The sequence below is a fragment of the Periplaneta americana genome, chromosome 16 (genome assembly GCF_040183065.1).
Source record: "Periplaneta americana isolate PAMFEO1 chromosome 16, P.americana_PAMFEO1_priV1, whole genome shotgun sequence".
NCBI classification, from domain to species: Eukaryota; Metazoa; Arthropoda; class Insecta; order Blattodea; family Blattidae; genus Periplaneta; species Periplaneta americana.
In genome coordinates, this window is record NC_091132.1 from 163105128 (window position 1) to 163129975 (window position 24848).

The 24848-nt window shown below is 35.8% G+C and overlaps 1 protein-coding gene across 6 annotated transcripts in view; it reads right to left on the reverse strand.

The window, feature by feature from the left end:
* Positions 1-24848, reverse strand: part of LOC138691704 (zinc finger protein ZFP2-like) — a 93080-nt gene that overhangs the window by 45220 nt on the left and 23012 nt on the right. For 2 of the 6 annotated variants that reach the window (XM_069813973.1, XM_069813975.1), the window contains exon 5: positions 22115-23735. In XM_069813973.1, the coding sequence (XP_069670074.1) occupies positions 22643-23735 (1093 nt within the window). In that variant the 3' untranslated portion in view covers positions 22115-22642. Of the gene's footprint in view, positions 1-790; positions 929-4603; positions 4672-5497; positions 5593-15059; positions 15169-20186; positions 20364-22114; positions 23736-24848 lie in introns of those variants that run through there. The other 4 variants (XM_069813977.1, XM_069813974.1, XM_069813979.1 and 1 more) reach the window with 4 other exon arrangements.

The following is a 24848-nucleotide window of genomic DNA, read 5'->3' on the forward strand; positions in this document are numbered from 1 at the left end:
GCTGGTCTGCGAGGAGCAGATATGGAACACTTTCGTAGTTCCGGAACTGCTTGTACAAGCACATGCATCGTGTAACATCGCCGCGACGCGAAGTGGACTTTGAAAATATTCGCTGTTCACGAGTGCGGCCACTTTTTTTTGACAGCTGTACAAGATACAGTAATGGAGGAAAAAAATGTTCACTATTTCCAAAATGTTACTGCTGTAAGCTGTACCTAACCCCTTACTACAGATTTCTCAGGCAAGTAATAACCTGTATGTTCTGAAATGAATTTATAATATACCAAGTACAATTTCCGTAGATAAATAACTTAAATGCTTAATCCTTAATAGCTTCCATGTTTATGTCTAATATCCAGGGGGTGTAGCTCATCAATTTTAGAAGTATGACATGTTTATAAAAACGTTATTAATCATAATTATATCAGAAATCAGATCCTAGAATACTGCACAATTTTCGTAAATCACCCTGCAAACAAAAAAAAAAAAAAAATACACGCATGCACGCATATACACACACACACTCACTCTCTACCCCTCCTCCTCAACCCTTTGTCACTTCCCCCCTCCCAGTGTGTAAAGATGTAGCTATATTTCAAATTTAGGATAGGCCTACATTGGAATTAAAGAGTAAAAACTTTTACAATAAAAATATTAATGGCTTTTCATATGCTAAAATCTCTGTGGATTCATTGATATGGTAAATATCTGCGAAAAAAAAAAAAAGAATAAATGATTAGGCCTAATATTGCAGGAAAAACAGACAGCAAACTCTATGGGAACCACATACCTCAGCTTTACACTTTGCGGTAACAAAATTAGTAGTCACTGCAGTCTCCTCAAGTCCAACCTCTGGGTTTAGATCATAGCTGTGGTTCACGCATTCCGTCTTTATTCTAACAACATGGAGATCCAATAAATTCCCTTCCTGCAGAAGACAGAGACATAATGCATACAAAACATACAACACCTTGTAAGAATGTGATTCCAAGTGCTACATGATGCACTAGTCATACTGAGGGTTGACTGCTAATTAAGACACATGTGAAATACTTACTTACTTACTTACTTACAAATGGCTTTTAAGGAACCCAAAGGTTCAATACCGCCCTCACATAAGCTCGCCATCAGTCCCTATGCTGTGCAAGATTAACCCACTCTCTATCATCATATCCCCCCCCCCCAAATCCATTTTAATATTATTCTCCCATCTACGTCTCGGCATCCCCAAAGGTCTTTTTCCCTCTGGCCACCCAACTAACACTCTATATGCATTTATGGATTCGTCCATACATTCTACATGTCCTGCCCATCTCAAACGTCTGCATTTAATATTCCTAATTGTCAGATGAAGAATACAATGCGTGCAGTTCTGTGCTGTGCAACTTTCTCCATTCTCCTGTAACTTCATCCCTCTTAGCCCCAAATATTTTCCTAAGCACCTTATTCTCAAACACCCTTAACCTATGTTCCTCTCTCAAAGTGACAGTCCAAGTTTCACACCCATATAGAACAACCGGTAATATAACTGTTTTATAAATTCTAACTTTAAGATTTTTTGACAGCAGACTAGATGACAAAAGCTTCTCAACCGAATAATAACACGCATTTTCCATATTTATTCCACGTTTAATTTCTTCGCAAGTGTCACTTATATTTGTTACTGTTGCTTCAAGATATTTTACTTTTTCCACCTCTTCGAAGAATAAATCTCCAATTCTTATAATTCCATTTCATACAATATTCTGGTCACGAGACATAAACATATACTTTGTCTGGTACATATGATACACAAATGAAAATGTTTAATTCTAGAAACGACAAATACTTCGTAACTACGTGTATGGAATAGATCTGATAACTGAAAGGGGGAAAATAAAAAAAAATTCACAATACTGTTTCTGTACATACTTTTTCCGAATTCAAATAGCCTATCTCAACATATTTTATGAAACACATACATCAACTGAAAGAAGAAAAAGAGATGTTACTGAAACTGAAAACCTAATTATTTTAGTTCAATATGAGTTACATGAATAATTTTACTCCATAAAAGATACATTTCCTTCCCTTGGTTGGTTTAATGTTCGTGAAGCCTTTATAATAATTACGAAAGATTTCCTTAATTCAATAAAATGTCATCAGTGCCTTGCCATGCTAATACAAATTTTCACCTTCACACCAGGTGCAGAGAAGGATAGCATGTAGGCTAATACATTTGCATACAGATCACCGATATTGACTTTAAAGTAGGAAAAGTTCTTAGAAACATCATACATCACCTCAGCTTGAAGATAATTTCATCTTATAATTCACTTCAATGTACTGTATCCCTAATGAGAAAGTATTCATATTCAGGTTGATATGAGAGACAAGGATATTTTTTTTCACATATTTGTGACATGGCACCATATAGGACAGTGGGAGATTGACACTTTGCATTCATTTAATATTTCTTTAATATTGATAAATAAATGTTTTCACATGAAGATTTTGAGATGTTGTATTATTCAAAGATATCCGACCCTACTAATCGATAATGATCGATAATTTGTTGGTGTAAGTGTGGATTCTTTAGTTATTACTTCTATGAATAGATGGCGAAGATAATAGGCACTCTTGCCATCGTACATAAATTTACCAGCATTAAAGAATTGGGGGGGCAAAGACTAATTGTGATTTCCTGGTCTATGATCACGTCAGAAACCCTGATGGAACTAATATTTGACTCTTACAGTGAATTCCGAAGGTCCCAATTAGTCAAATTCACTCTCCTCACCTCCTGGGGAACAAACTGATGGACATCGTCAAGAAAATAGGCGTGGATTGAAAGACAGGAGGCTGATCAGTAACCTTTATATGAAACGAGTCGAAGTCAGGATAGGAGAAGAAATGTCTGAAGGAAGTGAAATAGGGAAAGGAGTAGGCCTACGACAAGGATGCCATTTATCATCTACCCTGTTCAACACCTACTTGGAGGATTTGGTGAAGAATTGTTTTCAGAACATGGGAGGGGTAAAAGTAGGAGGAAGTGCATAAGATTTGCCGATGATATGGCATTGTTGGCAAAGGGGAGACGATACTAAGGGTTATACTCATCATCATTATCCTTCACGAATTAGGCATCTGTAGACCTGTTTCGGCCCCATCTAGCAGTCTTCTAAAAGGTCTTCCTGGTAGACGATGTCCTCTAGGTTTATACTGCATCATTATTTTTGGGATTCTTGAGTTTTCCATTCTTCTTATATGATCTAGCCAATTGAATTTGTATCTGCTTATTTTTTCTTCTACTAACTCTACTTCTAATTGTTCTAAAATTTCATTGCTTTTTCGGTCTAAACGAATATATCCTGCTGTCCTCCTGAAAAATTTAATCTCCATTGCTTTGATTCTGTTCATGTCTTTTTTCTTTAATGTCCAAATCTCGATTCCGTATAAAAGGGAGGGTAATGCTAGTGTATTATATATTTTTATTCTTGTAGATTTTTGTACTAATTTACCTTTTAATGTATTGTTTATTATTCCTAGAATTTGTGTAAATTTTGTAATTCTCTTATTCACATCTTTTTCATTTTCATAAGATATTTCACAACCCAGATAATTGTATTTGTTCGAGGCATTGGTTATTGTGTATTATCTTACTTCTGACTGGGTCTTGTCCTAAAAATGCCATTACTTTTGATTTTTGTTCTGAAATTTCCATCCCAAAATCTTTTAATATTTTATTTAATGTATATAATCCTCTTTGTAAATTATCCTCTGAATTGGAAATTATGACTTGATCATCGGCATAGAGTAAGGTAAGGGTTATACTATACTGCTGGAGCCAAATGACAGCTATGAGCAGTATGGGGTGAAGGCAAATAATGTGGGTCCTTTGAAAAACCCTACTATATGTATGAATATGTTTATTAAGCTTATATAATTTTATACACAACAATTTTTATCTGACTAAGTTCTCTGCCCTCAAAGGGGTATAAATTTGAAAATAAATATCAGTTTTCGAGACATATGGAATAATACGTTCTACGTTATACATATTTAAAATATAACATCCTTTCATAAGAATTCCATTGAAATAATAGCAAATATAATTTAACCTCAAAAGTTAAAAAAGTGTACTTCAATATAACGTAACGCTTCAAACCATATTAATGACAACATGGGCAGTTCTTTTATCTGGCAGAGGTGCAAACAAATAAAAAATAAAAGAAAATTACATATAATTCCTCTACCACTTGTTATACTCATAAATGATCTCTCGAATAGATCTTTCTTCATTCTTACAATTCTGATCCTTATTTGAATTTTTTTTCCCTTCAAATATCCATTCCAAAAATGTCATATGATTACATAAGAGAGTTCCGAAGCCATGCTATACTTACCAACACTCTAATATGATTATGTACACACAGAATATTTAGTCCTGACAGCTCAGCGACGCGAAAGAGAGGAAGTAATAGGAGTAGTAGGAAGAGTTCCAGAGTATAGATAGGAGTGAGCCGTCAGTAAAGAAATGCAGTACAGCTTAACTATACTGGAAACACAACGCTCTACTGCATGCATGACATCCGATCGCTCTGAATGCAAGCTACTCACTAACCTGAACACCTTTGGTGTAACTTAATGGATTCGCTTGACCCAGGTGCACATTGTCGGCGACTGTAAGGACTAAATAATCGTAATGTATATATTATCAATTAGTCTTCAATAATAGAAGCAGAATGCTAGAATATATACTATCAAACAGCGTTAGATACTTTATTGTTCCCACTATTCACTCCCAAATAATTGGTTAAATTTGTATTTACAGCTCGATTCAACGTTATTCGCCCCTGTCCTTGTTTGTTTGGCTAGTGAGCGAGCTATGTGTTGCGTCATAAGAAAGAAATTTAATCACAAATGTGAATAGTAGGGGAAGAGGGAAGAGGAAGAATGAAAATAATATCTATGCTCGAAGCTGAGGGACACTCATATCAAGAAAATATAAGTCAACATGACATTGTTTAGTCAACAAACTTACTGGTTAATAATGGGACGTGTGGACGAATATTGTGTTTTATGACGGCGTGTACCGCGACATGATAAGAAGGAAGTGTTAGGTGTTATGACTGCGTGGCCTGACCTGTGTGACCCAGCCCACCAGTAGCGACGAGTAGCTCACTCTTAGTCTATCTACTTACTTTTTGCAGGGGCCAAAATCCCTGAATCAATCTGTACATGAATTTATAATGCATATAAATCTCAAACCTGATCACCAAACTGAGACGAGGATAACAGATTTGAATATTTCAACATCATCTCTGCTAATCTCAATTAATTATTAGAAATTACAATTAAATTAACTTGCATACAGAAAATATTGTAAGAGATGAGATTTTAAATTTCTTAGTCTATATACTGAAAGTCTGCTGATAATAACACATAATTTTATCTCATCTTCTACAATGTTATACACATTGCATATATAAATTAAAAAGAGTGACTTTCAATTTACCTCTGATAAGGGCTTCTCATCTGTTTCAGTGTTATCATTCGATTGTATAGCCAATGGATCGACCTCAGATTCCTTCTTGATCACATCCATCACGACTGTAACAAACAGACATTTAAGTTTTGACACTGATTTGGAGAATGTCAGCTGCCAAAAGGAGTTTACACGCACTGGTTGCAATAATATAATATCTGCAATATAACAGTTTCCTCGCACATCCGAATTTGTTCTGACTACTAAGTATTTCATACAAAAATACAGACTGCTTTAGTATTAGCGATCATGTCAGGACGAATTGGATTCCGCACAATTCTCATGTAGAGAACAAGATTCAAATCCTGTATAAACTGTTTAGACAGCATTTCTTTATATGTGTGCGTGTGTTTATATGGACATGCATGTAAAAGCATATGCACTACTCAAGATTAATATTACTAAGAGTACGTAATTTATTTTATTTAATCGACCAGTAGCAGAGAAAAGTATTCACACAATAAGTTTTAACTGTGAGCTACGAATAAGCATAAATATTATCATCTGGGTTTCAAAAGACAGATATATTGTTAAAAGCGAATGTTTAGACCACGCATGCTCACGGCAAGCATTTTGCACTTTGGCCGCCTGAGTACATGGTGGGCGGGCACTGGAAACCAATCGCAAAAGTAAACAGACAGTGTCGTGCATTCATGAGTAGCATAACTAAGAAGTAACATTGCGGGCGGTTTGTAAAATAATAGGTCTACTGATATGATATTCATTTATGTGTTTATTTATTCATTCATTTACTTATTTATTACGAAGTTATTTATTTAGTTAATGGTACTTTTTTATGTATTTATTTATTCATTCATATCCTTATTTCTTTCTTCTTTTTTATGTCTCTTTTCCTTTTTACTTCTTTATTTCTTTCCTTCTTCCTTGCTTTCCATCTTTATTTATTTATTTATTTCTGTCTTTCTTTATTTATTATTTAATCTGTCAGAGATAAGGATCAGACCTTCTCTCACCCTCTATCAGGAGATTACAAATAGAATATCAAGAATACAATTCAAATTAAAATTACAATTATTATTAAATTTACAGTTACAATAAAATCATTCAATAATTATTAAATTTACAGTTACAATAAAATCAAAGTACTAAAATATTATCGGATAAATAAAGAATGAACAATTTATTAAATAATTCAAGAGCAAAGAAAGTGTTAGTCGCAGAAGTACAAATTAAGGCTGGGTGCACACAGAATCAGACGCAGCAGAGACAAGGAGACACGGAGAGACAACATCGAATGACTGCTTGAAGTTCGTCGCGAGGAGACTGTCTGATAGCTGCAGTGTACTGCGTATGCATTAGTAGTGACTAGGATTGCACACTTTACTATCTACAAATACTATACTGTTGTGTAGTGCACATTATTCATAATGGAGCTCAATGCGGATAAATTAGTTGTTTTAGTACAGGAAATATGTTCTGTAAAATCTTTGAAACAATATCACAACAATAATGTGGTTTCTAAATATATGTGAGAAATTGCAAATGAGATGAAAGCATCAGGTAAATAATAATATTGATAATAATAATAATTTGTAGTAGGCCTACTTCTCTGCTCTATACTCTCATTCATTATTGATTTAATATAGACCTACTATTTTTCTTTATTGTGAGTCATAAACATAGAAAATGACGTTTGTGCACTACATTAGTAGTATTTTAATTTTAAGACTCTTATAATCCTATAGATTTTTATGCGTATTAGACATCCTTAGGAAATAATAACCAAATACAATAGAATTTCTCATATAGATAGTCCTCTTTCATTGACGCCATTTTCTAGCCTAGGCCAGTTTTCCAAACCCACACAGCCAGGAAATCAATTGTTGTGAGCAGACCGTGTTAAGCTGTCGCGAGGCATTGTAAAGCAAAACGTCGCGTCTCGCCTCGCCGCATCACGGAGCGTCTGATTCTGTGTGCACCCGGCCTTGCAATGCTTCTCGACAGCTTAACACAGTCTGATCGCGACACAACTGACGTGCTGGCTGTATGGATTTGGAAAACTGGCCTAGGCTAGAAAATGGCGTCAATGAAAATGAACTGTCCATATGAGAAATTTTATTGTATTTGGTTATTTCCTAAGGATGTCTAAAATGCCTAAAAATCTATAGAATTGAATACTACTAATATAGTGCACAAATATGTTACATGTTTATGACTACTTCACAACTCACAATAAAGAAAAATAGTACAATGAATCAATAATGAGTGATAGTATAGAGCAGAGAAGTAGGCCTACCATAAATTATTATTAGGCCTATCAATATTATTATTCACCTGATGCTTTCATCTCATTTGCAATTTCTCACATATTTTTAGAAACCACATTATTGTCGTGATATTGTTTCAAAGATTTACAGAACAAAGGCCTATATTTCCTGATAAGCCTGATAAGATGTGTTCCTTTTACATTACTTTCCCCCGAACATATTCCTGCCGCTTGTCCCACTGTTGCACCACATAATGTTTCTCTTTAGCACGGCTGTCACGCAAACACAAAAAACAGCAATATTTTTTTAAGCCCCCTTGCAAACCAAGCAGCAAACCAATTACTTTATGATCACCACATATCTTCCAATAATGAATTTTAAAGGCATATTAGTTCCGTTAAGTTCAATGTCAATTGATAAATGAGTTCTATTCAGTCAATACTTAACATAAAAACACAATAAAACATGTTATAACAACATTTAAACAGGTTTAAAAACAAACGTTTTCGCCAATTTTGATTGGCATCTTCAGGTCGTGTAGGTCGAATAGAACATGTTATGATAAGTGAACACTTGATATATAAAGTTAAAAACAGAAGTTAAAAATATAATATAACTTAAAAACAGAGAACAGAACTAGCAAGCCACCACGATGTATGTGGAAACACTATGTTGAAAGAGGCGTGTGTGACCCAAGGGAACGGCAAACACTTCCGTCATTGCAGGTACAGTTTTCAAGACAGATTTGACGATTCTACAAACAGGTCGGTCGTGTGGCCGATTATGGAAAGCAGGAAAAATCAAAAAGTTGGAAAAGCATCTTGAATTCATGAGGTAGCGACACGACTGTCGCCTGTTTAAATGTTGTTATAACATGTTTTATTGTGTTTTTATGTTAAGTATTGACTGAATAGAACTCATTTATCAATTTCCAATAATGAGTCTCATATTTTAAAACACGCACAATCTTAGCCATACTTTCATAACTTTCTTTAAGATCTACAGAATGGAAAACCGGAACAGATGGAAATTCATTACTATTCAGAAGCAACACTGCTTTTGAGCTAAACTTAGATGAATCTATAAACAATCGCCAGTCATCTGGATTATGCTCAACCCCTAGTTCACTCGTTAAACTATTAAGACTACACAGAAACAACACTCACTTAAGTTACATCACCTTTTATGCAGGAAATATTACTTTACAACCCCATTAGAAGTGGCAGACCGATCTCAACCTAGATTTATCTCTTTGTAGTCTCTACTTCTAGAAGAAAAGACAGATTTATTACTGGTATCCTGATAACGATAACTGACAAAGGCTGCTTGGTTAGATGGTATAACATATAGGCCTAACAAATTTTCATCTTTACATTTTGTAAGTAAGGCCGGGTGCACACAGAATCAGACGCGATGCGGCGCTACATTTTGCTTTTGCTTATAACGCCTCACGACAGCTGACTTTCTGCTTGCTACAACTGATATGCTGGCTGTGTGGGTTTGGAAAACTGACCTAGGCTAGAAAATGGCGTCAATAAAAGAGGACAGTCTATATGAAAAATTCTATTGTATTTGCTTATTATTTCCCAAGGATGCTTAATGCGGCTAAAAATCTATAAGACTGAAAGAGTCTTAAAATTAAAAGTACTGCACAAACGTCATTTTGTATGTTTATGACCACTTCACGACTCACAATAAAGAAAAATAATATATTAAATCAATAATGAGTGATAGTATAGAGCAGAGAATTAGGCTTACAACAAATTAATTACACTAGTCAACTTTCATTTTACACCAGACATAAAACTAACAAATTCTTACTAATCTAGACCTTCTGAATTCAAAAATAGCAAATGTTCCATCAGTTCTTGTTTCGAGATGCACAATATAATTCATTTTCTATGCATTTTATTGAATAAAAAAATACCGTATTTCGTGTGTAACTATTTTGTTTTAAAAATGTGAAGACCCATTATGTGAAAACAATATTAGTATAAGTAGGCCACCATGTTAGAAGAACTTTTAGAAAGCGAAATTTTTTATTGCCCTTCTACGAGTCTATTTGGAGAGGGTGAAACAGGTTCACGGTATGATTTCACTTTGAGTTTACCTGATTTTACTTGAGATATGTATTTCTTTCACTGTGAGCTTTAATTACATTACTGTAGTTTATATTTTGCAATAGACCACCACGTCAAAACCATTTCTAGAAGTGGAAATTGTTTTATTGCCCTTTTTGCTTCCATTTGGAGGGAAAAAAACAGGTTTTCCATATGAAATCACTTCAATTTATCAGGAGATTTCTGTGTTCGTATTCCGTGTAAGACGTGTATTTCTTTAAAGTGTGCTTTAACGATAATATTCAAAGTAAGAATTTGAAGGCTGAAGCATTGCTTTTTGGAATGCAATTAGGGTACACAAACTTTTGCTGCTTTCTGTGTGAATGGGACAGTCGCGCTCGAGATAAGAATTATAAAATAAAACGACCATCACTAGAGCCAGAGAAGAAAAATATTATACATCAACCCCTTGTACTTCAAAGCAAACTAATTTTACACTTTACACATTAAGTTAGCATTAATGAAAAATTTTGTTAAAGAGATGAATCATAAAACTTAAGAATTTAAACATATCCAGGAAAAATAACCTTCTATTAATAATCTGTGGTGCTACAGCCCGTGAAGGGTCCAGACCGACCAGCCGGCTCCTGGCCTCACGTCCACAGGCCGAAGCAGAGGTGGCCAATCATCCAACCAGAATGGAGGTATCACGTGGTTAGCACGATGATCCGCCCAACTCTTATAGCTGGCTTTCGCAACCAGATTTCGCTACCTATTGTAGCTCCCCAAATGCATCACGATGTTGGGTGGCACCGGTCTCATACACTGGCCGAAATTTCATGAGAAAATTTCTTCCCCCATGAGGACTCGAACCAGAGCACATTCCATAACATTTCCTGCTATTAGTGATTCAAAAATAAAAGAGGGAGTTCTCAATGTACCACAAATTGGAGAAATAATGGACAGTCACTTCGAATCTTTGTTGAAAGGAAAAGAGAGAGCTGTCTGGATTGCATTCAAGAAGGTTGTATTAAATTTTCTTGGTTACTGTAGAAGTGACAACTATGAAGAACTGGTGAAAAATTTACTGTTGGCGTATGAAACTAGAGGTTGTAAAATGTCCCTGAAAATTCACTTCCTTCACTCACATTTTGACTTTCTTCCTGAGAATTGTGGCGATTTCAGACAGTGAAAATTGAACCTTATTTTCATTATATAGATCAATATTTTGAATAGCTATAAATTCGAAAATTTCTCAAAAACCGTAACCAACAACTGTTTTTTATTGTCATATTCGTATTCGGGAGGCTCAAATTATATAAAAAATATGTATCACATGCCCAGCGAAAAAAAAAAAAAGTTAAAATTTGTTACGCAGTGTTATTATTATTAATTATTATTCACCTGGTACTTTCATCTGATTTGCAATTTTTCACATATTTTTAGAAACCACATTATTCTCGTGATATTGTTTCAAAGATTGTTCAGAATGTATCTTTCCTGTACTAAAACAACTAATTTATCCGAATTGAGCTCCATTATGAATAATGTGCATTACACAACAATAGTAATTTTTGTATATAGTGAAAGCGTGCAATCATAGCCACTGCTAACGCATGCACAGTACACTGCAGCTATCAGACAGTCTCATCGGGATGAACTTCAAGCAATCATTCGATGTTGTCTCTTCGTGTCTCCTTGAGTCTGCTCGGGACCGTCACTCCACCTCTGATTCTGTGTGCACCCCCCCTAAGTATAATCGCCGGGCCAGCCGGAATAACGATTGGCGAGGCTTTGATATTTATAAGTCAGTGTTTGTCGCTTGTGATTGTGGTTCTTTTAGTCCCACCGCTCCAATCATATTCTACAAAAAACTGTTGCCGTGAATGGCAACCCAGGATTGAAATTTGACGTGTACATATCAAGTCCACGTGGAGTAAGTACCAAGGTTGCCATTTTTAATAACAAATGTTCGTTCAGTTTAGTAAAGCATTTCAAGTGGAAGTTATAGGTTGGTGTTAATATTTAAGATGTGGAGGCCGTGGGAAGGCGATGATGAAGTTGAAAGTAATGTAAATGCGTGTGTTCCTTCAACTAGTAGAAGTAAGACAATTACAGGTAGTAAATGTATGGGGACATTGAATAAACAGTCTCAGAAAATAATTTGTAATGTGTATGCCTACGTCAAAAGTAATAAATTGGGCAAGGGACCGATTACAGAGACCGCAAAAGCTGTTGGATTAAGTAGGCAAGCCGAAAGTAGAGTTGTAGAAAGAGGTCCTAAAACATAAAAAAAATGTAAAAATAAAAAAACAAATTTGAAAAAGCTGATAACTTCACCTGCGATCTCATTTGTCTAACGGTGTATGTTTTTTTTTTTTTAAATGGACAGTCGCGAACAGTTAGTGAAATATTATTAGAACTTCAAAACAAGTGTGAATTCCCCTGCAAAGAAACAACACTGAGAGAATTATTGAAAAAGTTAGGATTTAGGTTCCAAATTCTTAACAAAAGACGCATGATAATGGAGTCGTCGAGAAGAGTAATGTGGAGGTACAAATATTTGAACACACTTCGTTCTAAAAGATCAGCAGCCCATAAAATTATATTTTTGGACGAGACATGGTATGACACCCATGATGTCTCCAAAAAAGGTTGGGATGATGGGAGTTGCTCATGTGCCTTCAATGCCCCTGTATCTCGCGGGAAACGAATTATGGTTTTGCACGCAGGTAGTAGTGATGGCTGGGTTCCAAATAGTTTGTTCCTTTCAGCTATAGGTGACTCCAAAGCAGATTCACATGATGAAACGAATTCCTAAATTTTTTAGAACTGGTTTATGAACAAATTAATGAAAAATCTTCCATCAAGCCCTCCATGTATAATTGTAACGGTTAACGATGCTTACCATTCCAGGCTACAGTTTAGGCTACCAAATAGATCCACAAGAAAGGATGATATTATTAGCTTCATGGTGCAACCACAGTCTACTATATACAGTCGCGAAGCTTGAGGTGTTTTTTTTGCAAATCTTGTGATAATGCGCTCCAAGCAGTTAGCAACTAGAGACAATAGACTGTCCATGGTCGACTTTGGACTGTGTCGTATTTCTATCGAGTGCTAGCTCGTTGCGTATTTCATATTGATGCTTGTGAAATGTTCGTTATTGGTTATAATGAAAATGTTAATGGCTAAAATATAATAATTGGAATAATAATATGGGACAAGGAGGAGACGTTTGTAGTGCTATAAATTGTAGCAAAGTAAGAGAAAGAGGCCAGAGTTATCCTTCTTCCGATTTCCGAAAGATTCAGAAAGGTTCCTGGGTTGCCACGAGAATGCTGTGCAGAAACAAAACTCTTAATTTGAAGTTCTTTGTGACTGTTATAATACATTATATCCTTAAATTTCACAATGAAATGTTTCAATCTAACCGAAAGGACATTAGATACCGGTTAAAGTTATGTCACTTAGGCTGCTAAATTTCCAGAGGAATAAAGGTTAGGTCTACTTTTTTTTCAGAGGATATATTTTTAATTGTAACTATTAATTTTGTTATTATTTTTATGTGTTATTTTACTAAAGACGTAGAAAAATTAAGTTTGTTTTAATGAAATTTATTTATCACGTTTTATTTTCAATTCTGGTGGCATTATTATTGCTTAGGCCTACTTTTTCTTCAAAGGATATATTTTTAATTATAGCTGTTAATTTTGTTGTTATTTTTATTTGTTGCTTTACTAGAGACGTAGAAAAGTCTGTTACAATAAAACTTATTGATCACGTTTCATTTCCAATTCTGGTGTGATTATTATTGCTTAACCTCATCCCACTTTGTTAACTACGTAAGCCTACACTACAAGTACCGATACATGTAAGTTACTCCATTAATTCATATTTCCATTATTATTGTTGTAAAGAGAAATGCAAATTAATATTTATTGGTTTCATAGTTAATTATCGCTATAATCTTGAATGAGTGAAGCTATTATAGTAAATTTCAGTTCGTTTTGCACAAACAAAAATTATATTAACCTATTTCTTGCAGCTATCTTCGAGTTTATGGTGGAATTTAATATACTTCATTAAAATAATAAATTAACTTTATGCATTTAATATTTCAATAATGGAAGGAAGGTGTTAATTTTTCCAAAAGAACATGACAACGAAAGTGTAACATATTTTGTCGGCTGCTGGAGGGAGATCTGCGATGATGAGGCGATAGTAGCGATCCTAGTGGTGGGCAACTACCCATGTTTGCATTTTTACTACTTATAGAGCTTCGCGACTGTATATAGTAGATTGTGGTGCAACACAATCTAGAAGTATCCAATCCACTCCCCACTATATCCGTATTGCTTGAACTTATAAAAGAAGCTAATATCAGTAGTGAGTTTTTCATTGACAAAATTGCAAGATATTTCGACCATGAGGTTTTGCGGTTGTCCCCATATGACTGTAATTTAAATGCTATTGTACGCTTAAAACATGAAGTTCGAAAACGAAATGTGACTCCATCACGTAGTGACAGTATATGCAGAACTATATGAGAATCTGTTGAACTTATAAATTTAGAACTGTGGACGAAATGTGTTAACAGGGCAAGAGAAATAGAACGGCAATATATTGTTAGCGATTCTGAAAACAACAGAGATTCGTTCATTATAAGCTTAGGTGACAGTTACAGTGAAGGAAGCAGTCAAGATGAGAGCTAGGATGTCAGGTAATTAATAACTGTAATTTACATATTTATATAATTAATGTACTTAGACAGCATATTATTATTATTATTATTATTATTATTATTATTATTATTATTATTATTATTATTATTATTATATTAGTTATAAAGTATCGTGTTTGTTCGCCCTGCAGTTTGAAAAAGACGCGACAACATCGCTTTAGAACAGTATGCAATTGACAGGTCTGTTATTGTTGTTTATATTTTCTTGATCTGCCGGTAGTTACTCCGGCTGGCGCGGCGATTATAACCATGTAGGACAGGGGTAGCCAACATATGACACGCGTTACCAGGTGGCACGCGAACTCGTTTTCGATCTAGGAAATCTGAAGTATCTAAAAATTGTGACGTGATGTGACATTTTAAGCATTGTTTTCAGAATCTACGCGTGAAAATTGACTAAAATCATATATTATCTTCACGGAAGAAAATTTCATGTTGAGTAGTGTAATTAGACCTAAGACGAAAACTAGCAATATTCACGGATAGGCCTACGTACTTACCTCTAGGAATTAGCCTGTATTACAATAGAAATAAACCACAAATTAGCAATACTCTCACTTCCCAGTTCAAAATAGAATGCAGAATTCCTGAGGATGGACAGCTTCCTTTGTGGAAGGCGTGATCAAGGGAGCCGTGATCCGTGAACAAAGTTACGGAGCAGACTAAAAATTAAAGACATGTGCGATTTATTGAAGAGCGTTACATTAGGACATAGCTTTCTTTGTTTAACTTTTTATTTCGATATTTTGACTTTATATATAACACTCGTAAATTATTCCATTTTCAACCACTACGTGACATTTCAATTCACCAATATTAGGAGTCTGAGCATCATATTAACCTTCCGTCGTGCGCAATGTCTCTGACAGATCCGTTTCCCGCATTTTTAAAACGTAACGTCATTAGGTTTGTTGCAGCAAGCAATTCATTTCACATTCCGAACTAATACCGAACTTTTTTCGACACATGCTCCAGTTGTAAATGGTGTCAGAACTAGTTTGGGATTTTACGTTGTTGTAACTCTTCTTTCACGACCTTCGGAGTTTCTTATATTAAAATTATATTCATCTTCCGGACTTAATTATTCGTAAAATATATCGCTATCACCTTTCAAATCACTCATGCTGGACTATTTTTTATTTTAACCTGCCTAATCTCGAAGCATTTTAACCTTCAGATTAAACCATCTGCGCATGTGTCAACAATTCAGAATTCCCAGTTGCTGCTCTTAAGCGAGAACCAATGTCATTAATTCCGAACGCTCTCTAAAGCACGTTGGAAAAGGGATCAGTATCGGTTCGAAATCAGTTCAACAAGTCTTGTAACGCACCTTGAGTTACTGCGCGTAAGTAGGCAGTTCAGAATCGATTCTGAACCATGCTAGAACAGAGCTCAATGGCCTCATGTTCCTTACCAACGAGTTATAATATAGTATAGACAGGCTACAACGCCTTCTAGTTGAAGACAATTGAACATTAGTCCGCCATGTTTTGTTTGGACAAAACAAAGGGGCGTGGCTCGAATGTTGTAGGAAATGAGTGATGAAGTTAGTATTATTTTAAATTGAGTTACATTATTAAGCCCATGTTAATAAGTAAAAAGTAAAATACACACAAAACTTTAAGTTTTATAACAGCTATAGGTCTATGTTTTATTAGTTTTACTAAATTTAGCCCAGATATTAAATGACAAGCTATAATCAATGCAACCAAACCAAGGCACCTAAAGACGGATGAATGTATTCCGCAAAAGAAAAATACGTATTTTTGGCTTTGTCACAAATTTAATTACTTTACAGATAATCTAACCTAATATAAAATCATGTAATTCAGTGCTCACCACGTGATTTTAAGAGAGACGACGTATGTAACTAATAGGAGTAAAATATAGGAAAGGTAGTGGCGAAAATTAAAAATTCCAATAATTATTTAGTAAAATTCATTTGAAAATGGAATTAAACAGGGACTTTTTGAACACTGTAATTAAAACTAGAAATAATCTCTTAGCATGCAACATAAAAATTAAATAATGACACTAATAGAAAGTTACTCATAATCATAACTCACCACATTTATTGAAACTATAAGATACTTATGGTTAACTTTGTTATTAGAAGCAACAGGAGCCACAGCTCGGTACACTTCTTTTCGCGTGATGGAGACATCGTGTAGTCTAATATAATTTGAAACAAATATTGATCTCACACGTGTCTCACAACTAGGCAGAGGCTTTTGCAGAATAAATCTGTTCTTACATTTGACGAAATAATGACAAATTTTATGTGATGCAAGTGCTGACTTTCCTCTTTGTTAACAAAAAGAGCCCTAGGGAATAGGCCCTATAAACACAATAAATACTAAACTCTTGATGGTACGAAATTATTAAATATATATTTCGCTTATGCTCAGTCCGTCTTATCTTATAATTCTCTGGGGCAATGCAACTTGTCTTTTTTTCAGTAGGTTATTTTACGACCCTTTATCAACATCTTAGGTTATTTAGCGTCTGAATGAGATGAAACTAATAATGCCGGTGAAATGAGTCCGGGGTCCAACACCGAAAGTAACCCTGCAACTTGTCCTGAGAGGATTTAATTATCCAGAAACGAATATTACGATTTACGGTACATTTTAATTTAAATCCAAGGGAATGAGACATTTTTAGAAATTCATTACTTTTCTATTTATTTATAAATCACTTTTTTTTACAAAAAATAGCGAAATGCTTAAATTAAATATTGATGTATCCGAAATATCTTATAATAATAATAATAATAACGTTATTTTATATTACCTGGCAGAGTTAAGGCCTGCTCTTTCACTGACCTAAGTCTACAATTAATACAAATACATAAGTAATAATCATAATAGTAATAATAGATATGTTATGAAATATTATTATTGGAACTGTATCATACAAGAATATAAAATAAAGTATTCATTGAAAACTATGGGCCACCTGATTATTCAAAGTCTCCCATAGTATTATAACTTGTTGCCTGTGGTATACCTTTGATAAGCACTCCTTGCGGAGGTTGGCAGTTCTATGGACCGCCATGTTTTGTTTGGTACGATCCATAGTACCGACAACCTCTGCAGGGAGTGCTTATCAAAGGTATACTGCCTCTCTATAGTACATAACTCGTTGTTCCTTACATGCTTACATGTTTATGAGTTTATGATAGTAACATTCTGTTAGGTGGTTATTATTGCCAGATAATATGCCAAAACGGAAGTGAAAATTCAGCTATTAGTAGAAATCTAAACAATATATAAATGCTTTAGGAATGGTTGGAATGAAAATCAACCAGAATGTACAGTGTGCGTTCCTGGGACATATGTTTCTTTTGCAAACAAAGATAAATATTACTCTCAGAAATATACAAAATATCTTCGTGCTGAAAGTTCCACAAAAGTGATGGAGTTTTTCACTTCAGAAGGTAATGATAAGACTGTGACACTCGCGTTTAATACTCTTATATTACACTGCCATAGCTTTAATTCAACATATTGTACATCTTCATTAATGAAGACTTGTTTTAGTGAATCAGCCATTGCGAAAAAATTAACTACTGCAAAAACAAAAACTGAAGCAATAATTAAAAATGTAATCTCTTCTCATTCTCTTGATATTGCTATGAATTCACTTAAGGACATGCCATTCTGTGGTATCTCAAGCGATTCAAATAACCACGGTGCTGTTAAAGGTTTCTCTATTTTGGTCCAGTTTTTTTGACTAGAAACAAAAGGTCTAGTGACAAAATCACTGGAGTTAGAAAGTAAGCAAAACGAAACTTCAGAAAAAATAGCCAAGTATGTTGAGGAAATCTTCGATACATTTGAGTTGTCTTCCAAGTGCGTCGCTTTTGGTGATGATAACTGTAATACCATCTTTGGGGGTGTGTGTCTAGGAAGAAAGGGAAAAATGTGTACTCATACCTAAAGAACAAGGTTAATAAATCAATAATTGGTGTTGGATGCCCTGTACACATAATATTTAAAGTTAGTGAATATGAAATTAATATTAATGGAGCAATCTTTTGAACAGTTATTTGTAATCAACAGGGAGCTGACATGTTAGAAGTGGACACTGAATCTGTTGTTCTGAAGGTATTCAATTATTTTTCTGTGTTCACAGTTTGCACCAAACTTCTAAAACTGTTTTGTGACTTTGCAGAAGTAGAGTATAAGAACTTCTGAGCCACAGTAAAACAAGGTAGTTGTCACTGTTTCCTGTCATAAATTGTCTACTGCAAATGTTTGCATCACTAAAGTCTTTTTTCCTCTCTCAAGATAAATGTTCAGTTATTCTAGAGAATTTTTTTGAAGATTAGTTTACTGAAATATGTGTGTGGTATATACATTCTTTGGCAATTGTTTTCCATGCATATATTGAATATATTCAAAATAAGGATAACTCTTATAGAAGCTATGCATTCTTTGGAGATTGTGCTTAAAACTTAAAAAAAAAAGGCTTAATCATAAGTTTGTGCCTGTTAAAGTAAAAGAATTGTTACATAAGCAAGAAAAATAAGGATATCAACAGAAATCGAACATATTTAGAGATTCAGTTTCTAATATTTATGAGGCATGTATACAGTATTTAGAAATGTGGCTTCAAACTTTAGAGGAGGTTAGGTGCTTCAAGTGGATGGGGCTCACAGAGTCTCTGTCTTGGGATAATGTTGAAACCTGTATAAGGTGTCTTGGTGAAAAGGGTGTGTGTGTAGATTATGCCAAAGCTCTTGATCAATTTTGTAATTTGAAAGAGTTTGTAAGTAGTAAAGTTGATTGTGATGATTTTAACAAATTGTCCTTTGATAAAAAATGGGTGGAACATTTTAAACATAATGAAAATATAGAGATTAATTCAGAATTGCTAATAATTGCACAATACCTTTTTGCTACCCCTTCTCATAATAGTAATGCAAAAAGAATATTTTCATTAATGCAAGCACAATGAACAAATGTTACGAATAGTTTGTGTGTAGAGGCATTGAAAGCATTGTTGACTGTGGAATACAATCTTAAGCATTATTTATGTCGAGATTTCCATGCTTACTTAATTTCTACACCAGATTTTTTTTAGGAAAATAAGTCCTAACGAGATGGTTGGTGGGGTTTAAAAAGGGCGCGTCAGTTACTATTGCTATCACCCTTAAGTTCTAAAGAGACGTATGAGTAAGTTAATGAAAGGTATTAATTGTGAAAACAAAAATATGATCAAATGCTCAGTATAGTTCCTCAAAAGGAGTTGTGACTATTTTATGACATGAGTGGAGTTGTGGGGTCAAAAACGATACCACTACAAAAGGAGGTAAAATATTAATTTTGTTTAAATTTGAGATGGGTCTAATAAGAATATAATTATTATTAAGTCTGTTTATATAAATTAAGAAGATATAACTAATATGTGTACAATATAATTATTAGTAGTGTGTGCAAGATGTTGAAGAAATAATATCATAACAGAATGTGACTCCGAAAGACTGTATGATATTTTTGAGGTAATTTAAAATTATTGTAAAACATAAAGTTCCATTTTATCATATTATCTATATAACCATCACATTAAAATGTAGTAATCACCCTAGAATGTCAGTCTCGTTGCTGTCAATACTGAATTACCTTAATTCTCCACACTCTCTACATGTAACTGAACGACAGTCCTGGCAAACTGGACGGTCACAACTAACACAATATTGGTTTGTCTTCTTCTCTTTTGAACGAGGACACAGTGCGCAACGTTTTCTTTTCGATTTCTGGTGTGTTCCTTCCTCCTTTGGCACACGTTCCTTCAAAATCCTGGAAAAAATCATTCTGAGTTACTTGAGGAGTCGGTCATTTACAAGCCTTTCATGTAGATACGGCTCTCTAAGTGTCTTCCTAGAGTTTTCAGGAATTCAAAGCGGGAAATGGGTTTATAGATCTTGAACGATATCTGTATTATATAAGGTATAAGATCACACAAGTAATATTCAGAATTGCATAGAAAATAGCCAGAGACCATCTTCGGGTTCGTAGTAGCTTCCTTGAAATTATTCAAACCTGCTTCACATGGAGCTACTACCTGAAAGCCAGATTTGCATAATACATTTGTTACTGAAGGTATATTAAAAGAAAGCCACAATTTAAGACACACAGTATTTGTGTGCACTCATAGTTGAGTTCTGGCGTCTTGAGTTGTGTGGATATAAAAGGAAAAATTGTGACGGTGTCGTGTACAGTTCCCAGGGTAGCTTAGTCTGTAGAGCGTTCGCGCGCTAAGCGAAGGGTTCTGGGATCGATACACGGCCCCGGAACAATTTTTCCTTGAACTTATTCAAGTTTACAGAAACATTTTATTAGAATGGCGTATTGCCAAAAAGGGAATATGCATTAACTGTGAGAGCACAAGACTTCATAAAATAGTTCCCATGGACATCGGATGTGAATGATTTCTCGCCAAAATATATACGTACATGCGAGTGAAAGAAGCCGGGGTGAAATGGAGTATACTGAAATGAAACAAGATTTAGTAGCATTGAAGGAGACCATAGCGGAGATGAGGAAGAAGATGGAAGAAATCCAACACGAAAATGAAGGTCTGAAAAGCAAATGGGAGCACTTAGAGGAGGAAAAGAGGAGAAAGAACTTGATATTTTTTGGAGTAGAAGAAATGGAAAAAGAACATGGTGGTGAAACATACGAGAAGATAATAGGAGTGTGCTGGGAGTGTTTTGGAATGGATTTGAGCGACGGACAAATTGTGGATGTATTTAGAATAGGGAGAAGAAATCGAAATCGCAATCCAGATCCAGTTAGGACTATACTAGTCAAATTCAAGAGCATGACAACGAAGGATAAGATTGTGAGAACCAGAAGGTTGCTAGGGAACACTTCCATCAGAATGGACAATGATTGGAGTTATGAAGTAAGGAGCAGAAGACGAGTTTTGGTCCCTTTCCTGAAAGAAGCTAGGAAAAGAGGTCAATTTGCAAGACTGTGTGGTTATAAATTAAAGATTAATAATTTGATCTTTAGTGTTGAATGTCTCGAAAGCATCAAGGAGCCGGTAGTAGGTTCGGAAGAAATGGAGAGGAATAGAAGAGTCGTGAAGGAGAAAATTAGGGGGGATTAGTGTCGAGGAGCATTGGAAAGGATATCAGCTCGGACAACAGTCATGAAAATAGCAAGGCAAGCACGACACGGAGGTCATCAGACAGACATGGAATGCGGAAGGAAGCAACTTCAAGCGATCGAGTAAAGCCTATGACGTCATCTGAGGAGGAAATATCAACACGTAGCAGAAATCTACAAACGCGTCAAAATTCCTGCAATCAGCATTTTGAGGCGATTCCAAGGCGAGTACGTGAGTTGCAGGGTCAGGGGAAAACAATGACAAGGCAAGTGAAGAAAAATGGAACAGATTCAGGTAGCAGTGATGAAGGAATAAAGGCGAATAGTAAAAAGAAACATTATGATTTAAGAAGTTGGTGTAGTGGGGATGTAGTGGGGGGAAAATTCAAGAAAATAGTAGGGGAGGTTAAGATATCAATAGGAAGTGAAGTGAAGTGAGGGGAGGATATAAGTGTGGGGATCAGCAATGGAGAAGTGGGGAAATACGGATGGATAGGCCGGTGAAGGAGAGGTGACAAGATACATTTAAAGAGAACATAAGTGGAAGAGACGGAAGTAAGTTATGACTTGCATAAATTTGCTATGTAATAAGGTGGATGGCACTGTATACAAATATGTGAAGTGCCATCTCACCGGAAGAAAGTGCTTAATGACAAATATATATCATATCATATCATATACGTACATGACCTTCGTGAAAACCAGACTCTGCGAAATATTTTCTACAAATCATTTCAATACCTTCATACCAGTATGAGTATACGCATGCCGAGCAATTAAATATCGAATTTGAAGCGCTCTTCCGCACAATACGTACATGTCTTTTCAGATAACACAAGTATTGAAAAAAAATTCTCCTACTAATGTCATATTTAAAGGACTCCTGGCCAGAATGCATAAGTGCATGTAATGACACTTCCCGAATACACAGTATAATTCCAATAAACATCATGTTTGAATGTCTTCTAGCCAGAATGCTTACGTGTATGCACTTTGAGCTGACTGGACTGTATAAAACTTTTTCCACAAACATCGCATTTGAATGGTCTCTCGCCAGAATGGATACGTGCATGAACTGTGAGTGTTCCAGACTGTAAGAAACATTTCCCACAAACACCGCATTTGAATGGCCTCTCGCCAGAATGCTTTCGTACATGCAGTTTCAGATCTCCCGAATATAGAAAACATTTACTACAAACATCGCATTTGAATGGTTTCTCGCCTAAATGCTTTCGTGCATGCACAGAGAGAGTTCCGGAATGTACAAAACATTTCCCACAAACTCCGCATTGGAATGGCTTATTGCCAGAATGCTTACGTACATGCACTGACAGTTCACACGACTGTACGAAACATTTCCCACAGACAACGCATTCGAATGGTTTCTCGCCAGTATGAGTACGTCCATGCACAGTAAGAGAACTGGAAGTTAGAAAGCACTTCCCACAAATATCGCATATGAACGGCTTGTCACCGGAATGAGTACGTGAGTGAATCTTCAGATAACCGGCATCAACAAAACATTTTCCACAGACATCGCACTTATATGGTTTGTTGCCACAATGCGTACGTGTGTGTGCTGTAAGGTGACCCGATTGTGTGTAACATTTCCCACAAACACTGCATTTGAATGGTTTGTCGCCTGAATGCGTACGTGCGTGCAACGTGAGTACACTAGACCTTGCAAAACATCTCCCACATAAATCACATTTAAATGGTTTGTCGCCCGTGTGCGTACGAATATGGGATTTCAGATTATCTAATCGTAAAAAGTGTTTCCCGCAATTATCACACTGAAATCTCCTTTCGGTGGTGTGGGTTCGCAAATGCTTTCTCTGCCTTTCGAGATTCTGCAACAATTTGCCACATATATTGCACTTAAAGGATTCGTCCATTTGATTTTGAGAATGTGGCTCTACGTTCTTCTTTCCTGTAAGCAATTGATTGTGCCTCTGGGGTTCAGGTGTATTTTTTCTAACTGGATTCTGCAAGGACACCCGATTCTCATCTGTTGTCCACTTCACCTGTGGCGTTTCATTTCCTTCAGCGTTTAATGCGCTGAAATCAAAAGGTCCCATTCTTTGAAGTTACGACCATCATATCAAAGTCTATGAACACCCTCAATAAAGAAGTACACTGTCGTAAGACGATGACCATGTGGCCCGGGTTCGAATCCCGGTCTGGACAAGTTACATGGTTGAGGTTTTTCCGGGGTTTTCCCTCAACCCAATACGAGCAAATGCTGGGTAACTTTCGGTGCTGGACCCTGGACTCATTTCACCGGCATTATTACCTTCATTTCATTCAGACGCTAAGTGATGGATGTAACTATACATGGGAACTGCTTTGCAGTAGTTATACACATGAAACCCCTTGTTTAAGCGTTGTATACAAGTATAGAGAAAAAATTGCCGTTCCTCTAACAGCTGTTCATATCGATTGTCATTTTATGGTGATGGTTGCCTTGTAACCAGAAGAACAAACCAAAGAGCACAGAATAATTAGAATTATATTGCTGTAGCTGTACATTTTGACAAAAAATATAGCGCGGTAATCGATTAGCCCCAGTTGTAGTATCGATACTTAGTATGGCACACTATCACGCACTATCAGAAGCAATAGCGAACATCAGATATTCTATTACCTTCGTAATGAAGGAACTATTACGTAGCTGTGTAACAGTTATACAGACTGTCTGTTGCCAACCAAGTCACACCACCTTTGGATTCTGACCGCGTGGTGGTCAACCTGACTGGCAAGACACTGGACCCGAATCAGGTATCGGTTCTAGCGAAAGGACTTAACTTTGCCCTAGCACCTAAGAAACCTCCTGTAAAGGAAATCATAAGCGGAGTGGAACAAGCTATCCACAAACTCCCGACCGACACTGCGGAAGAGATTCGCAGGGACGTCTTCGGGGCCCTCATAAGGGCCGGTAAAGCCACACCCAACATCACAAAGGCAGAACACCAAGCACTCCGCTCGTTACGAGAGGATGAAAGTATTGTGGTGCTACCGGCAGATAAAAGAAATGCTTCGGTCGTCATGGAGTCCAATACATACAATGAGAAGATCCTGGAACTACTAGCGGATCCATCATACAAGACACTCAGCCGCGATCCCACGAGCTCCATAGAAAGGCGCTCAACAGCCTTACTAAAGAAGGCCAAT